This window comes from Emydura macquarii, unplaced genomic scaffold (assembly GCF_026122565.2).
Source record: "Emydura macquarii macquarii isolate MOO-44397 ecotype Brisbane River unplaced genomic scaffold, CSIRO-AGI_Emac_v2 contig_3305, whole genome shotgun sequence".
Classification (NCBI taxonomy): Eukaryota; Metazoa; Chordata; order Testudines; family Chelidae; genus Emydura; species Emydura macquarii.
This window is the reverse complement of record NW_027133442.1, coordinates 5,844,116-5,858,419: the sequence shown is the minus strand read 5'-3', so window position 1 is coordinate 5,858,419 and position 14,304 is coordinate 5,844,116. Positions and strand designations below refer to the sequence as shown.

General features: G+C 43.9%; 1 protein-coding gene across 6 annotated transcripts in view; it reads left to right on the top strand.

Annotated features, from left to right (window-relative positions):
* The window catches only part of ATL2 (atlastin GTPase 2), a 73,525-nt gene that overhangs the window by 27,401 nt on the left and 31,820 nt on the right, over positions 1 to 14,304 (top strand). For 2 of the 6 annotated variants that reach the window (XM_067533032.1, XM_067533033.1), the window contains exons 2-3: positions 3,414 to 3,664; positions 13,590 to 13,724. In XM_067533032.1, coding sequence (XP_067389133.1) covers positions 3,414 to 3,664; positions 13,590 to 13,724 — 386 coding nt within the window. Of the gene's footprint in view, positions 1 to 3,413; positions 3,665 to 10,454; positions 10,554 to 10,796; positions 11,385 to 13,589; positions 13,725 to 14,304 lie in introns of those variants that run through there. The other 4 variants (XM_067533034.1, XM_067533036.1, XM_067533035.1 and 1 more) reach the window with 4 other exon arrangements.

Sequence of the window (14,304 nt, the reverse complement as noted above, 5' to 3'; positions counted from 1 at the left end):
CAGTGTTTCTTAACCTGGGGGTTTAGAGGGGTCGCAAGTGCAGAGCTGGTATTGGGGGTGGCAAGAAAGGCAATTGCCTGGAGCCACAGGGGCGCCATGAAACTAAGTTACATGCCTCAGCCCCGTGGGGGTGGGACTCAGGCTTCAGGGGTACAGTAGTTTGGAAAGATTAAGAACCACTGTGTTGGAAGAAGGGCTGAGTATATAAGACCATGATATGACAGATGTTAGATCTAGTGTGGGTAGGGTTACCACCTTTACACCAGAGGTGCACAGCTCAAGTATGTACCTGGGGTAGAGGTGATGTTGGCCAAAGCTAGGAGGCTTTGAGCAGCATGCCAGTGCTGGGGAACGTAAAGCACTGTGCCAAATTTTTTGCCATAAATTTGAGTGGAGGAAGGGGTGAGAGAGGGAGACAGGAAAAGAGGGTAACTGGTAAAATCTGGGGCTGTCATAGTTGTTCAGTTGTCTGGGCACTGGGCTTTGAGCCAGGGAGGGAGGCTGCCACCTGGGCAAGTTGCAGGCGGCTGCTGCCTGCCTCCCAGCTAAGAGCTGGGACCGGGCAGGAAGTGGGCAGCTGCCACGCGCCTTCCCCAAAAGCCAGCGGCTGCTGCCCGCCTCCCAGCTGGGAGTTGTGACTGGGTGGGAAGCAGGGGCTGCTGCCCACCTCCCATTCATTCTGTTTTTCCTTGGGTACCCCCTGCCTGTGTCTCGCGTACCCCCAGGGGTACATGTACCACAGGTTGAGAAAGTATGTGCTATTTCACATTTGCCCCCAGGAGGTAGACATATTGCCCCCATCTTGAAAGGCGATGCCCTTGGGATACCCCCTATGTCCCCTTTTTGTATCTAGAGCAATGATAACATAGTGGGTTACCTTTTTGCATCTAAATCAGCCAGTTGCTGCACTGGACACCTGCCAAAAGTTGCAGCAACTAAACCCCTCTCCCATAGGTCCAAACTTTGTTCTCCAGCCCTGGGTTTTTCTGCAAGGAGGGTAAAGAAAAGCCATTCAGCTTCAGCCAGTCTGGTGGTATGAGGAAAAATTCTTTCGCAGCCCCCAAAGTGGTGACTTGCATAGCTCGCAGAAACCTAGATAAGGGCGGGAGTGGGGCTGACTGCTGGAAATCAACCAAACAGGAAGTGACTCTAAGTCCAGAGCTCCTGTCATGGCACCAAATCTTGAGACCTTGTGGTTCAAAATCTCATGCCACATTCTTTGAGGTCTCCAGTCCACCTGGAAATCTTATGGTGGCTGGGAATCTTATGGAACCTGTCCCATCCTGTCCTTTTTACCCTCTTCTGCCGTGGGAACCTCCAGACTTGCCCCTCACTAGGCTTGGAACCTTTGTCTATCTAAGAACTACCTATAAATTGGGCAGTCTCTAACCTGGTGCTTCCTGAACTTCTGAAAGCTGAGTCCCTTTCCAGGAAAACAAAACTGTACTCTCCTGAAACCCTGCCTTGTGTCTAAAGGGGCTTACTCCTTTTAACATAGGCATCTGCCACTTGGAAATGCTTATGTAGATCTTCTCTCCTTTCTTACATGTTCTGAGCTGAAATATTTTAAAACATAAACATTGTAACTGTCATCAGTAACATTTGAGTTAGCACTTGTTGAAATAAATGGGGCAGTTAATGCTTCAGAGTTATTGTTTTAGGCTCTCTGCAAACTTTGACATCTCAAATTTGGTTACACTCACTTCATGTTGTGACTTTTTTTTTTTTTTTTTTTTTAACAACCATAACAGCTGAAGACTAATTTTGTCATTGTCTTTTTAAAGAAAACTGATTCTGTGGAGAGCAACTGAAAGTTTGTGCTGCACTTTGGGAAATGCTGCTCTATTCCGTTAATAACTACTGGGGTTGAGATTTGAATAATCCTTTGCATATTGATATGAATATCTAAAGAGTATAATCTCTAACTTTTGCTGGATCTTCAATTGTAGTGCTCAAGGATAAATGTTAAAGTGAATTTTCAAGGAGCAACAAAAATTTGTGCCTTTTCCTTTTTCTAGAGAATCTTAAAGATGTGCTTTCTGCTTGGATTTTTTTATACACTATTGGGATTACTTAGTCTTGACTTCTTTTACTTGCTGGTGAATCTGAATGAAAGTTTTTTGAGGTTGACCTGAGTTGTAGCACTCCTAGCACCCTACTGATGGAGAATGCAAAATTTGGTGCTTTCAAGACTAAATTGGAATTGACTGCTATTTTGTCTGTGTGTTTGTGTATAATGTGGAACTGTCTCAGAGATATGATGGCCTTTATTCTCCACTAGATCAGGAAGAAATGTCGGTTCAAAAAAGTTGTTTCTAAATCCTTGACTTTGAAAGCAAACATCTTATTAATGCTTCATTCAAGACAGGCTTCCAGTGGTGCAAAATCACTTCTGCATTTTGCATGCGCATTTAAATATATCTCTAGGATACAAGCGTAAATTTATCTTGCCTGTTATTTCATCCTGTCTTTGAAAAGAGCTTCTCACTCTGTATGTTCAGTGTTAGCTAATTATTAACAAACAGTGTTGAAAGTGCAAACTTCCAAATGTACTTAGTGATTAAAATCAGTATTGTGTTGGAATTGGAAAGAAGCTGTTTTTAAACTCCAACACACAATCTTTTTCATTGTAGCTCTGGGTAACATTAGGTAATAGTGAGTCAGTACAATTTGCTAACCAAAACTGTCCCACTGCCGATCTTCTATGTCAATGGAAATGTAGTAGTGTTCTAAAAATAAGTTTTATGTCATCTTTAACATAGTCTATATCAGTCAGATTCTTTTTTTTTTTTTTTTTTTTTCTTCAAGTGAGGAGAGGTGTAGCAAAGATCCTTGTTTGTAACAGAAGTTATACTTCCAAAGTCCTTAGAGAGGATTTCAGGATATTAATGCTGAAAAGATAATTTTGGAATGCAAAACTCCTTTAAAGTTAAAAGAAAGCTGAGGTGTTAAGATACAGATGCTGCTTTGCAGTGTGTTACATATAGAGCTCATAAAAATAAACGTTTCTTTGTCAATAGGGAACTTATGCCATTGGGGACAGGATCCATATGAAATGGAGAACATAATTTATTCTGGCAACTTGCCCAGAACAACTTACAATACCTGTATAGTTGTCATTCATAGCAATAGAATACCTTGATCCGTGCTTCATTAAAGTAGCCGTGGCAAAAGTATATGTGCAGTGGTGGTAGTGTAGCCATATTGGTCCCAGGGTCTTAGAGAGACAAGGAGGGTGAGATAATATCCTTTATTGAACCAACTTCTGTTAGTGAGAGATACAAGCTTATGAGCTTTTGCAGATCTGAAGAGCTCTGTAAAGTATGTGAACTGTAATTTCATTATCAGAATTCAGAAAAGCAGTACATCTTTAGTTTGATTCACTGATTGTCTTTTCAAATGTTAATTTATAGATAAGAGTTTTGAGGAGGATGCCCTGCTCAACACGGAAGCTAAAGCAGATTTGGAGGAGCCTCGCCCTATACAAATTGTTCTTGCTCATGAAGATGACCATAATTTTGAACTCGATGAAGAGGCATTGGAGAACATTTTGCTTCAGGAGCACATAAGAGATCTCAATATAGTAGTTGTTTCTGTAGCAGGGGCTTTCCGCAAGGGGAAATCGTTTCTACTGGACTTCATGCTTAGATACATGTACAACAAGGTGAGTAGTTGAAGGCTGTTCCTCTAGGAATAAATGACCTAATTTGCTAGCTCTTTGCTTTGGTGGTCTTGTTTATAGACCATAATCTTAAAAAACCCAAAACCCAAAAAAACCTGTCCTCCTGACTCAAGAAATATTGACTGGTGTCAAGTTGGCAGAGCTTGCAAAAGCCTTACACTCAATATGATGGCATTTCTCTATCTGTAGTGTGATAACATTTGAATACAGCATCCGATCAATTCCAGTATTTTAGAGACTAGTCTAGGCATCAGTAACCAGAACCTGATTTTGGGGGGGAACCTTCAGAGGAAAAATTGCGCATGGCCATCGGATTAGCACAGCTGCAAGCACCTCTGCAATTCTCTCAAATAATTGGTTGATGATGCCTGTTAATTCCTTTCATCATAACAATGCCTCTCTCTCGTCTCTATGCATCCTCCCACTAGTTTAATGTGTTAACATCCTGAATCACTTATCTCCCAGACACAGAAAATAATGGTGGGGGCGAGGGACAGAATGGGGAGCCAGATATTGGGGGAGACATGGGAGGAATAGGAGTGCACACAGTGCCTCTGCCTTGAGGGGGGGGGAGAAGGAAAAGGGGGCACATAGCATTTCAGTTCCAGAAATAGAAGGGAGCAGGAGGGTGGATGCTGTGAGCACAGCTGATGGAAGCTAGGAGGTGTGCGATGCACTAGTAATACTGGTCTTCAGTTCTGAAGTGGTGTTCGGATATTCTTTGTAAGTATCCATTTCATACAGTGGCTAGGTTAACTTCTTGTTAGTGTCACGGAAGAAGTAAGCATGGAGGGAGGATTTGAATAAGAGAAGGCAGTGGCTTCTGGGTTAGTTTGGGAAGAATGTTGTATGTATAAGGTGCAGCATGGAAGCACACAGATTTGTGGAGAAAGGTGGACTAACTGACTACAGCCTTGAATGCCTATCAAACTATATGCAAATAACAGTCTGATAGCATTTTACTTCTGTTGTCTGGCAGGTCTCCTCCTTTTAAGATTGTATCTAGCATTTGCTCCCGCATTCACTCACCTCCTTTATACAAAGGACTTGAAAAATCTTACCAGATACCTGTTAGTCAGAGGACTAGACAAAGATGAGGGGCCACCATACCCAAGTGAGAAATCAAGTTCTCTGCCAATTGTTGCTTGGAGTGATTTCCTTTCAGATTGCTGTCCCTGGACTCAAGCCTTTCCAAATTTTTCCAAAGCCACAAGCCCAAAAGGATCTCAAAACCAGCCCCAAAGATCCTATTCCTTTAAGAACCAATTGTAAGCACTGAAGATCTATTCTCCCCACCTTCCCAAACATAACCCTGTTGCACCTCTCACTATCCCCCCCACATTGCCATACTAGATGATCTGAGGTGGCATAATTCCCCCTGGGAGCCTGCCAGGCCAACTCGCCGAGAGCCATACCAGCTTCCCACGTGGGTGGATGGCCTGGCCTGGCCACTGGCCCCAGGCCCAGCTGGACAGCTGCTGGTGCTGCCAGACAAAACCAGCTTGGAACACCCCTAGTCACTGCGGGAGGACTTGGCCACAGAGGGGGGATGACTCCAAAGTGCCAGCGAGGCAGACTAGTGTCTGTTCTGGGTGGCTGTCTCAGGCCCTGAGTCCTGCCTGGGGGATGGGTTGCATGAGGGGACTAATCCAGCGATCCTCTGAGTCCACTCTATCTGCTACCTTCCAACCCTGACTTCCTACTGTGGCTGGAGTTACTGCTTGTCGGGCAGCATGGTCATGGCAGTGTGGTCCTTAGGTCAGATTTTTGGGATTTGGACCCTGCTCAATGCTCAGTAAATGAAATCCACTGGCCATGATCTCTTGACTACTGTGAGGGTGGTGGGATAGGGACTCTGCAAACAAATCCCTTAGTGTCAGATGGGGCTTCATCCTTCCCAGTGAATAGTGCTGCTGCTGCTCATAGTTCTTCTGAACAGCAGTGTGTCCAAAGTTACTGAACTACAACAGGAAAACTGACCAATGTCTTGTTAATTTTACTTGCCTCTTAGCTTGGCCTGAGGGGAAGAGAAGTCAAAAGCCCCAGCCCTAGTGCAGGAAGTCGGGGAAATACCTCAGAGCAGAGGTTCCTAGTCCCTTTCATTTGGGAAGGAGAATGAAGATAGTCTACCTCTACCCACAGCTCCTGCAAACAAGCCGCCTCCACCTTCTTTACTCTGCTAGGAGATGCAAGAGAGACATTGAGAATATGATCATGTAAATGTGGGCACAGCATGCTATATGGCTTTCCTCTGACTTTGCAAAACTATACTATTACAGGAAAAATAGAATTTGTATTAGATTAGATATTGAGTGATTGTGCTTGTGTACTGTCTCCCCATAGACCCTGTTTTAAGGCATCCTGCCAAAATGAATACCAGCACTGGCAATTTGAACTAGCAAGTGTCGGTCTGCTAGAGGGGAATGTTGTGATATTAATTCCATCAGCTAAAATACCAGGAAGTATGGCTTAGCTATAGCTTTGGATCAGATGAATAATCTAATCTCCGTGCCTCTTATTCATGGCAAAAATCTTTCATAAGAGTGAACAGCGATCGGAACAATAGTTCAGACTTCAAAAAATATTTGTACAGTATGATATGGAAAAGCATATAGTATACAATTTTTTGACTGTTTCCTGTTTTTGTGGCCATTAAAAAGATCAATCATAGAAGATTAGGGTTGGAAGGAACGTCAGGAGGTCATGTAATCCAATGCCCTGCTCAAAGCAGGACCATCCTCAACTAAATCATCCCAGCCAGGGCTTTGTCAAGCCGCAGCTTAAAAACCTCTAAAAAATGGAGATTCCCCCACTTCCCTGGGTAACCCATTCCAGTGCTTCACCACCCTCCTCATGAAAAAGTTTTTCCTAATATCCAATCTAGACCTCCCCTACTGCAACTTGAGACCATTGCTCCTAGTTCTGTCATGTACCACCACTGAGAACAGCCTAGCTCCATCCTCCCTGAAACCCCTTTCAGGTAGTTAAAGGCTGCTATCAAATCCTTCTCTTCTCTGCTGCAGAATAAACAAGCCCAATTCCCTCAGCCTCTCCTCATAAGTCATGTGCTCTAGCCCCCTAATAGTTTTTGTTGCCCTCACTGGACTTTCCAATTTGTCCATATCCTTCCAGTAGTGGGGGGCCCAAAACTGGACACACTACTTCAAACATGGCCTCACCAGTGCCGAATAGAGGGGAATAATCACTTCCCTCGATCTGCTGGCAATGCTTCTACTAATGCAGCCCAATATGCTGTTAGTCTTCTTGGCAACAAAGGCACACTGTTTCATATCCAGCTTCTTTTCCACTGTAACCCCTAGGTCCTTTTCTGCAGAACTGCTGCTTAGCCAGTTGGTCCCCAGTCTGCAGCAGTGCATGGGATTCTTCCGTCCTAAGTGCAGGACTCTGCACTTGTCCTTTTTGAGCCTCACCAGATTTCTTTTGGCCCAATCCTCCAATTTGTCTAGGTTACACTGAAAGGTAGGCATAGGATACAGACCATCTACCACTTACCCCAGCTTAGTGTCGTCTGCAAACTTGCTGAGGGTGCAATCCACCATATCCTCCAGATCATTAATGAAGATATTGAACAAAACTGGCCCCAGGACTGATGTTTGGGGCACTGCTCTTGTTACGGGCTGCCAACTAGACATCTAGCTGTTGATCACTACCCATTGAGCATGATGATCTAACCAACTTTCTATCCATTTTGTAGTCTATTCATCCAACCCATACTTCTTTAACTTGCTGGCAAGAATACTATGGGAGACCATATTGTAAGCTTTGCTAAAGTCAAGGTATATCATGTCTACTGCTTTTCCCACATCCACAGTGTCAGTCATCTCATCATCGAAGGCAATCAGGTTGGTCAGGCACAACTTGCCCTTGGTGAATCCATGCTGACTGTTCCTGATCACTTTCCTCTCCTCCAAGTGCTTCAAAATGGATTCCTTGAGGACCTGCTATGTGATTCCTCCTCCTCCTCCTCCTCCCCCGCCCTCCCCACACACACACAGGATTGAGGCGAGGCTGACCGGTCTGTAGTTCCTGGGCTCCTCCTCCTTCCCTTTTTTGAAGATGGGTACTAGTTTTTTTTTCTCCTCTAATCATCCATGGCCTCCCCCAATCGCCACAGGTTTTCAAAGATAATGGCCAATGGCTCTGTAATCACATCAGCCAACTCCCCCACCCTCAGATGCACTGCATCTGGTCCCATGGACTTGTGCCTGTCCAGCCTTTCTAAATAGTCTTGGACCTGTTCTTTCAGCACTGAGGGTTGCTCATTTCCTCCCCGTTCTGTGCTGCCCAAAGCAGTAGTCTGGGATCTGACCTGGTCTGTGAAGACGGAGGCAAAAAAAGCATTGAGTACTCTAGCTATTTCCATATCTGTCACTAGGTTGCCTCCCCCATTCTGTAAGGGGCCCACAGTGTCCCTTATCTTCTTGTTGCTAACATACCTGTAGAAACCCTTCTTGTTACCCTTCATGTCCTTTGCTAAATGTAACTCCAATTGTGCTTTGGCGTTGCTGATTTCACCCCTGCATGCTTGAGCAGTATTTTTATAATCCTCCCTAGTCATCTGTCCAAGCTTCAGTTAATTCGGTCGTTGAGTGAGGGGAAGAGTGGCTTAGTTTTAACTGCAGTTAAGAGCAATTAAATGTTTTCTAGATTTCTCAATTATAGAAAACAAACTTGTAATCTACATATCAGGACTTATATACGCCAACACCAATGCACGTGTGTTCAAATTATCTTTCATCTAGTCACTGAACAATGACCTTGAACAGCCATCTCCAATGGATAGTAGAAACAATATGTAATGCAAAATTAACTGCCAAGCTAGGGGGCCTCAGAATGGCATTCTGGCATGCTCTCCTCAGCCATTGATAGTTGGAACCGGGGTAAATTGTTGCCTTTTTAAAAAAGGTCCCCAAAGGTGAAATGCTGACCCTTTTGACGTCAGTGTCACAACACCTAATCGACTTCGAGGGAGCCAGATTTCATCTCTTGAGACTCAGTCCTAAGCCACTTCAGATTGCTGCTGTCAAAACTATTTGCTGCTTTAAAATAATGGCAGATCTGATGATTACTCCTTCAGTTGGGGAAGGGAGCAAGATACTGCAGGATTCCTGTGATTCTTCCTTTCCTTTCCCCAGTTCAAAGCCTTACTCAGAGTGAGGTGAAATGACACTCTTGTAAATTTAGTGTGTAAGCTTTCCCACGGGCATGGCCATGACCTTGTTATCTCTTATTAATCTGTCAGGCCAATGGTGCTGTATAACTAAATCTTTGTGGGTTTGGTTTGGGTCTCTCTCTGTTTCCGTCCCCTGTTGGTCTTATTTATTTTGTAGTGGTCAAATCAAAACTGTAGCTGGATTTGAAAAAGTTGCTGCAGGACCAGTGTAGGAAAGGGGAAGATGTCCTCCCTCTTACACAACCTTGTACAACTGGTTAAATGCACCATTGGGTGGGAGGTGGTGTTTACATTCCTCTGAAGAATAGATTGTTGGATGCAGTATACTGGAGTAGACAGACAAATGGTTTGATTGGGCATGGGAAACCCTGAAGATATAGTCCATTCTAGACAATTGGTACACATTACCTCTGTGAAATGGCTTGCACCTAATTTACCAGGTGAGTTCGAATCAGGTCTCACAAGTAAGACTGGCCAGTATTTGGGTGAAACCTCCGAAGGAATACATGTCTGCAGCAGAAAGAGGTGTTGGTGACACTTTTGTCTCAGACAGCACTGATCCAAAGCCCTATTATAGGATAAGACAAAAGGGCTGTAGTCTCAGCCTTACTGATGAGACAAAACTGACTCCAGACCACTAGCCATGATTAAAGATCCCCTGGTTCTTTTCACTTAGCTGTTTTGTTCAGTTCCTGATGCTGTTGTTGTGAGCTGTTTAAACAGCTGCCCCGTCAGATACCCAATGTGGCTGACTGGGGGGTAGAGGAAAATCTGCTCTTAGGGTATAAACAACGAGAGTTCTGTAGCACTTGAAAGACTAACCAATTTAATTTCAGCAGGCATAAGCTTTCATGAGCTTCTGCATCTGAGGAAGTGAGCTGAAGCTCATGAAAGCTTATGCCTGCTGAAATTAAATTGGTTAGTCTTTCAAGTGCTACAGAACTCTTGCTGTTTTTGCTGTATACAGACTAACACGGCTACCACTCTGGAACTCTTAGGGTATGTTTGCGCTGGAGGTGTGATTGTAGCACTTGTCATTACCTGAGCTCACCTACTAAAAATAAGAGTGATGCTGCAAGAGCACAAGCTAGCTGTCCATGTACAGGCCCACCCAGGAGCCTGGATATGTAGGTAAGCAGCTGGCCTGTGCAGCTGCAGCTTTATTGCCATCTTTAGCGAGCTAGCTCTGGCACGGCTACATGTGCTGCCACCACACATCCCGGTTTGCACTGTAAATGTACCCAGTTCTTTTTGAGACTGACACCCATGGAACATTGTATTATGAGACCGCAGTGCTGAGAATCTTCCAAAACTGGAGCAAAGTTTCTTGATCACCTGTCCTGGTTTTGGTACTGTCTCTCTTCTTGGTACCAAATGAGGCTGTGGACATGGAGAACATTGGAGCAAAACAATGACTTGACTGCTTGATTCAAATAAGGAAACTTGCCTCATTTGGAATAGCAGCCTCTGTTCCATATGCCTTAAGGGTATCTCACTGTCATCTAGTAGGTTGACTGAAGCTTTCTCTGAGAGAGCCCTTTGTTCCATTGTTTAGACAATTGCTACATCAGATCTAACAGATTTGAGACTACAACTTCAGAGTCCAGAATGACCTCTCCTTCACCCTCTTCAGACCAGTGCTGCAAATCTTGAGAGACAGCAATCTACCAGACAAATGTATGTAGCAAAATGGAAGAGATTGTCTTTAGTCAGGGTGATGGTTATTTACTGACTTTCCTTTCAAAATCTCATTTGAGTAATGGGGTAAAAGCTCCATACTCTGGATCATACCAGGCCTTTCAGGTCTTTGTCTCAGCTCTGTTGCAGTTTGAGAGTAAAGAACCCCCAGTATCCACGCAGAGGGTCATTTCCTGGGTTTCCAGCAGTGGGTGGGGTGGGTGGTGCGTGTGCGCACATGTGTGTGGTGGTGGTGTTGATTTGGCTAATGCTGCCGAAGTGGTGGCTCACTTACAGGTTTCAGGCAATTCCAATGGCCTTTCTGACTTGTATTCCCATACTGGCTGTTTCTAAGGCAGCAACCTGATTGCCAGTCATATGTTTGCCTCTCTCTGTGCCATCTTTCATCAGTCTAGAGACCATGCCAGATTTGGACAGGTAATTCTAAAATCCCTGTTCCATAGGCTCCGAGTCCACTTCCAGTTCAAACTTCTTGTGAGTCACCTACAGTGGAATGGATGTGCAATCACTTGAAGAAAAAGAAGTGGTTGTGTGTTTCTCCGTAATTTTTGTTCTTGGACATATGTTGCACATGACCCCTCCCTCCTGTTTCCCCTCTCTATCAGAGATGGTAGGGATGTAACAAACGGGGGTCAGAGCAGTGCGGCCCTTTGTGTTGTGTGCAGTGGCATGAGGGATCAGAGGGCACTCGTGCTGCACCGACAGGAACTGCTAAGGGTGAAACCTCCAACAATTGTGCATGAGGCACGTACACACCTGCAGTGGAATGGACACGTGCAACACATCTCAAAGAACATCAATTATGGGAAGGTAGGTGACGTTTTGTACCCCTTGCCTGCAACATGAGTCTTGCTTTTATTTTGCTGGCTGTCAGCTCCCTAACAGCACCAGCCTGTCAGTCACTCAAGCACCATCCTCTGGGCTATGCCAGCCCTTACTGTGCCTTGCAGTTTAATAGGTGCACCCAGGTCCCTCTGAAGTGTCCCCTTGTGAGACTAGTGGCTGACCCTGGCTACTCAGAATTACCAACTCTGCCATTCCCAAAGGAATGGTACACACCAGGTTGTATGATTCAACTCAGGATCAGTGCATTGCTTCGTATCACAGCGTTTAGATATCATGATAGTGAAAACAAGAATAAGAAAACAATCATAAAGTGCTTTCTAGAGGTTAAATTTAACTAATAGGTTAACATCCTGTCTAAAGAAGCTTCTCACGCAAAGTCCTCTGCAGCATTTTTAACCGAGATTGGCCAAGCTCCTGTTTTCGTGAACATGCTGTCTATTTATTTCTTAGGTGTGGGATAAAGGGGGTGTCTTTGCTTTCTACACTTGCCCTCAACATTCATTGTCTGTACTCAGAGAGAGAATAACCACATGGGGCTTGTTTTTGCTTGTGTGCTACTATCCTGTTGACTTCACATCTCCATTAACATTTGCTTTCGTATGTAACTTGGCATCCATTGTGTTAATTTACAGAGCTTAAAGAGAAACAATTCTTACCTCTTATCAGCAGAGGTGAAAAACAGATTTTCCTTCAGATAACTAATGCCTTGATACAGACTTTAAAAACCACACACACACACACACGTATCGGTGCATACATTTCACAATAATATTAATGGCCAGTGTAATCATGGCTTTTATTGAAGACCTCCTATGATGTTCTTTGGTGAACCAGGATATACATGCCAGAATCAAGATATTCCTATAATCCCCTTGCTAGTTGCCATAAGGGGTTGTTGGGTCACAGGCAGTGAAAAGCAAATTGATTCAATATCTGCTTCTACTCTTCTGCCCAGGAAGCTATCTCTACTCTTTAAATTCAAGCCTTTGCCTGTGCTCAGATTTCATTTGGTTCCTGTATCTGCCTACCATCCACTTCTTTGAGAACCTCTTTGACAAATCTTTTCGCTGTGGTGTGTCTGAATACAAAGATCTGTTCCAACTCTTTCCCACCTCTATGTAAATAGATGCATTTGTGGATTAAATCTGGTGCTTATTAAACTGAGACTCTGCCTTATGAGGCGCTGCTCTTTATGCTGCCTGTTCTTGAAGACTGATTTCTGCATCCCAGGAACATCGGCTAGAACAGTTTGAACTATGGGCTCAGCTGGCTGACTCTTCTTTCCACAGAGATAGACTGTCCCTGCCTTACATTTTTTCTAAGGTTGCTTTTGACTTCCACCTATACCACACTCTTGCAAGTTTACCTCCCTGAATCATGACCATTACTGGGAGAAGCTAGCTCCTATAATTTCACTATAAAGTGAGTTCTTAAGTATTACCATGACAGGTTGAAACCCACTAGGAATTGCCCAGACAGCAACTTCCAAACTGGATTGTGGACCTCTTGCTGGTCACTACCATTGTCCTGTTCTTTTTGGGTTCTTCTAGTCGTCTGCCTTTTGAAGGTCTTGTTTCTTCTGTCACTGTGGGCTGTCACAGCTGAGCACTTGGTCAGCTTTAGTGAAGTGGGGGGTATTAAAAACCTATCTTTCTGATGAGTGGATGTAGACTCCAAATGTTTTTAGGGATGTGAGTTTGAATTTCCTTTTCTCAGCCCTTTCTAGAGCAAAATAGGTGTTTTTAAGTACTGCAGCAGTGCATGCAGTTTAAGATGGTTGAGCTGATGAGTCTTTGTGGTTTTTTGAGTTGGTCTGTGCAGAGCTCCATGCCCCACTCTCTATCCCCACTCTGAAGTCAAAGGGGTAAAGTTGAAATAATTGAGTTGCATCTCCTTGGGGGTGGGGATGTGTGTGCACAACCCTAAAGGCCAAAGCTTTCTAGGGGAAATAGTAAAAAGACAAGGGTGTTTGAGCCCCACAGGAGCATACATCTGTGCAGGCAGTTATCTCCGACTCCAAGTACAGCTGAGCCAACCTCCTTTTTTAATACTTTGTGTAACTTGAAAGCCTATTCTCAGAAACCAGAGAGTCATATGGAAATGTGCTAAAATACAATTCTAGAAGCGATCCTCGTGCTGTTGAGTAAGATTGTGCCTTTCTCTTAACAGAATTCCTCATGTTGGATAGGTGGGAACAATGAGCCATTGACTGGGTTCACATGGAGAGGTGGATGTGAGAGAGAAACAACTGGCATTCAGATTTGGAGCGAAGTGTTTGTAATTGACAAGTCTGATGGGACAAAGGTAAACATTTCCATAGCTTAACTGGACTCAGTCTTCTTTATAATCTCTTACACTTTTGTTGCCTACATGAATTTGGTTATAATCTGGTTGTTTAAGTAATCAGATATCCCTGTTTTCTCAGTCATCCTCTTTGTATTGATTCTAATAGTTTCTAAGAATAAAATTTCTATTTATTTGAGATGGAGTGGGGTGGGGGAATTCTACTAGCATTCCAAAGCCTTTTTGCCATAATCAAATCCTTTTTATAAGAACGTTATCTTTTTAGCTAATGTGTTGCTATTCAGATATTTTGTTGGGTTATTATGGAAGGCTTTCTACAAGTGACTGCTGTTAACAGTACTGTAGCCAAATGCTCTGGCAAATGGAAGAATTCTGCAGCAAAAGTCAGTGAATTCTGCAAAAATGAGTCTGTCTGCAGTTGTGCTCCAGTGGAATGTACAGATAGCCACAAAATAGCAGGAGGCTAGGCTGTAAGTGTGTATGGAAGTTTGATCCCTTTCTGTAACATTCATCTCTCTATAAATGGGCAAGCTCTAATGGCAAAAAGAGGCATGGCCCTGTATCATATCCATCTTCATAC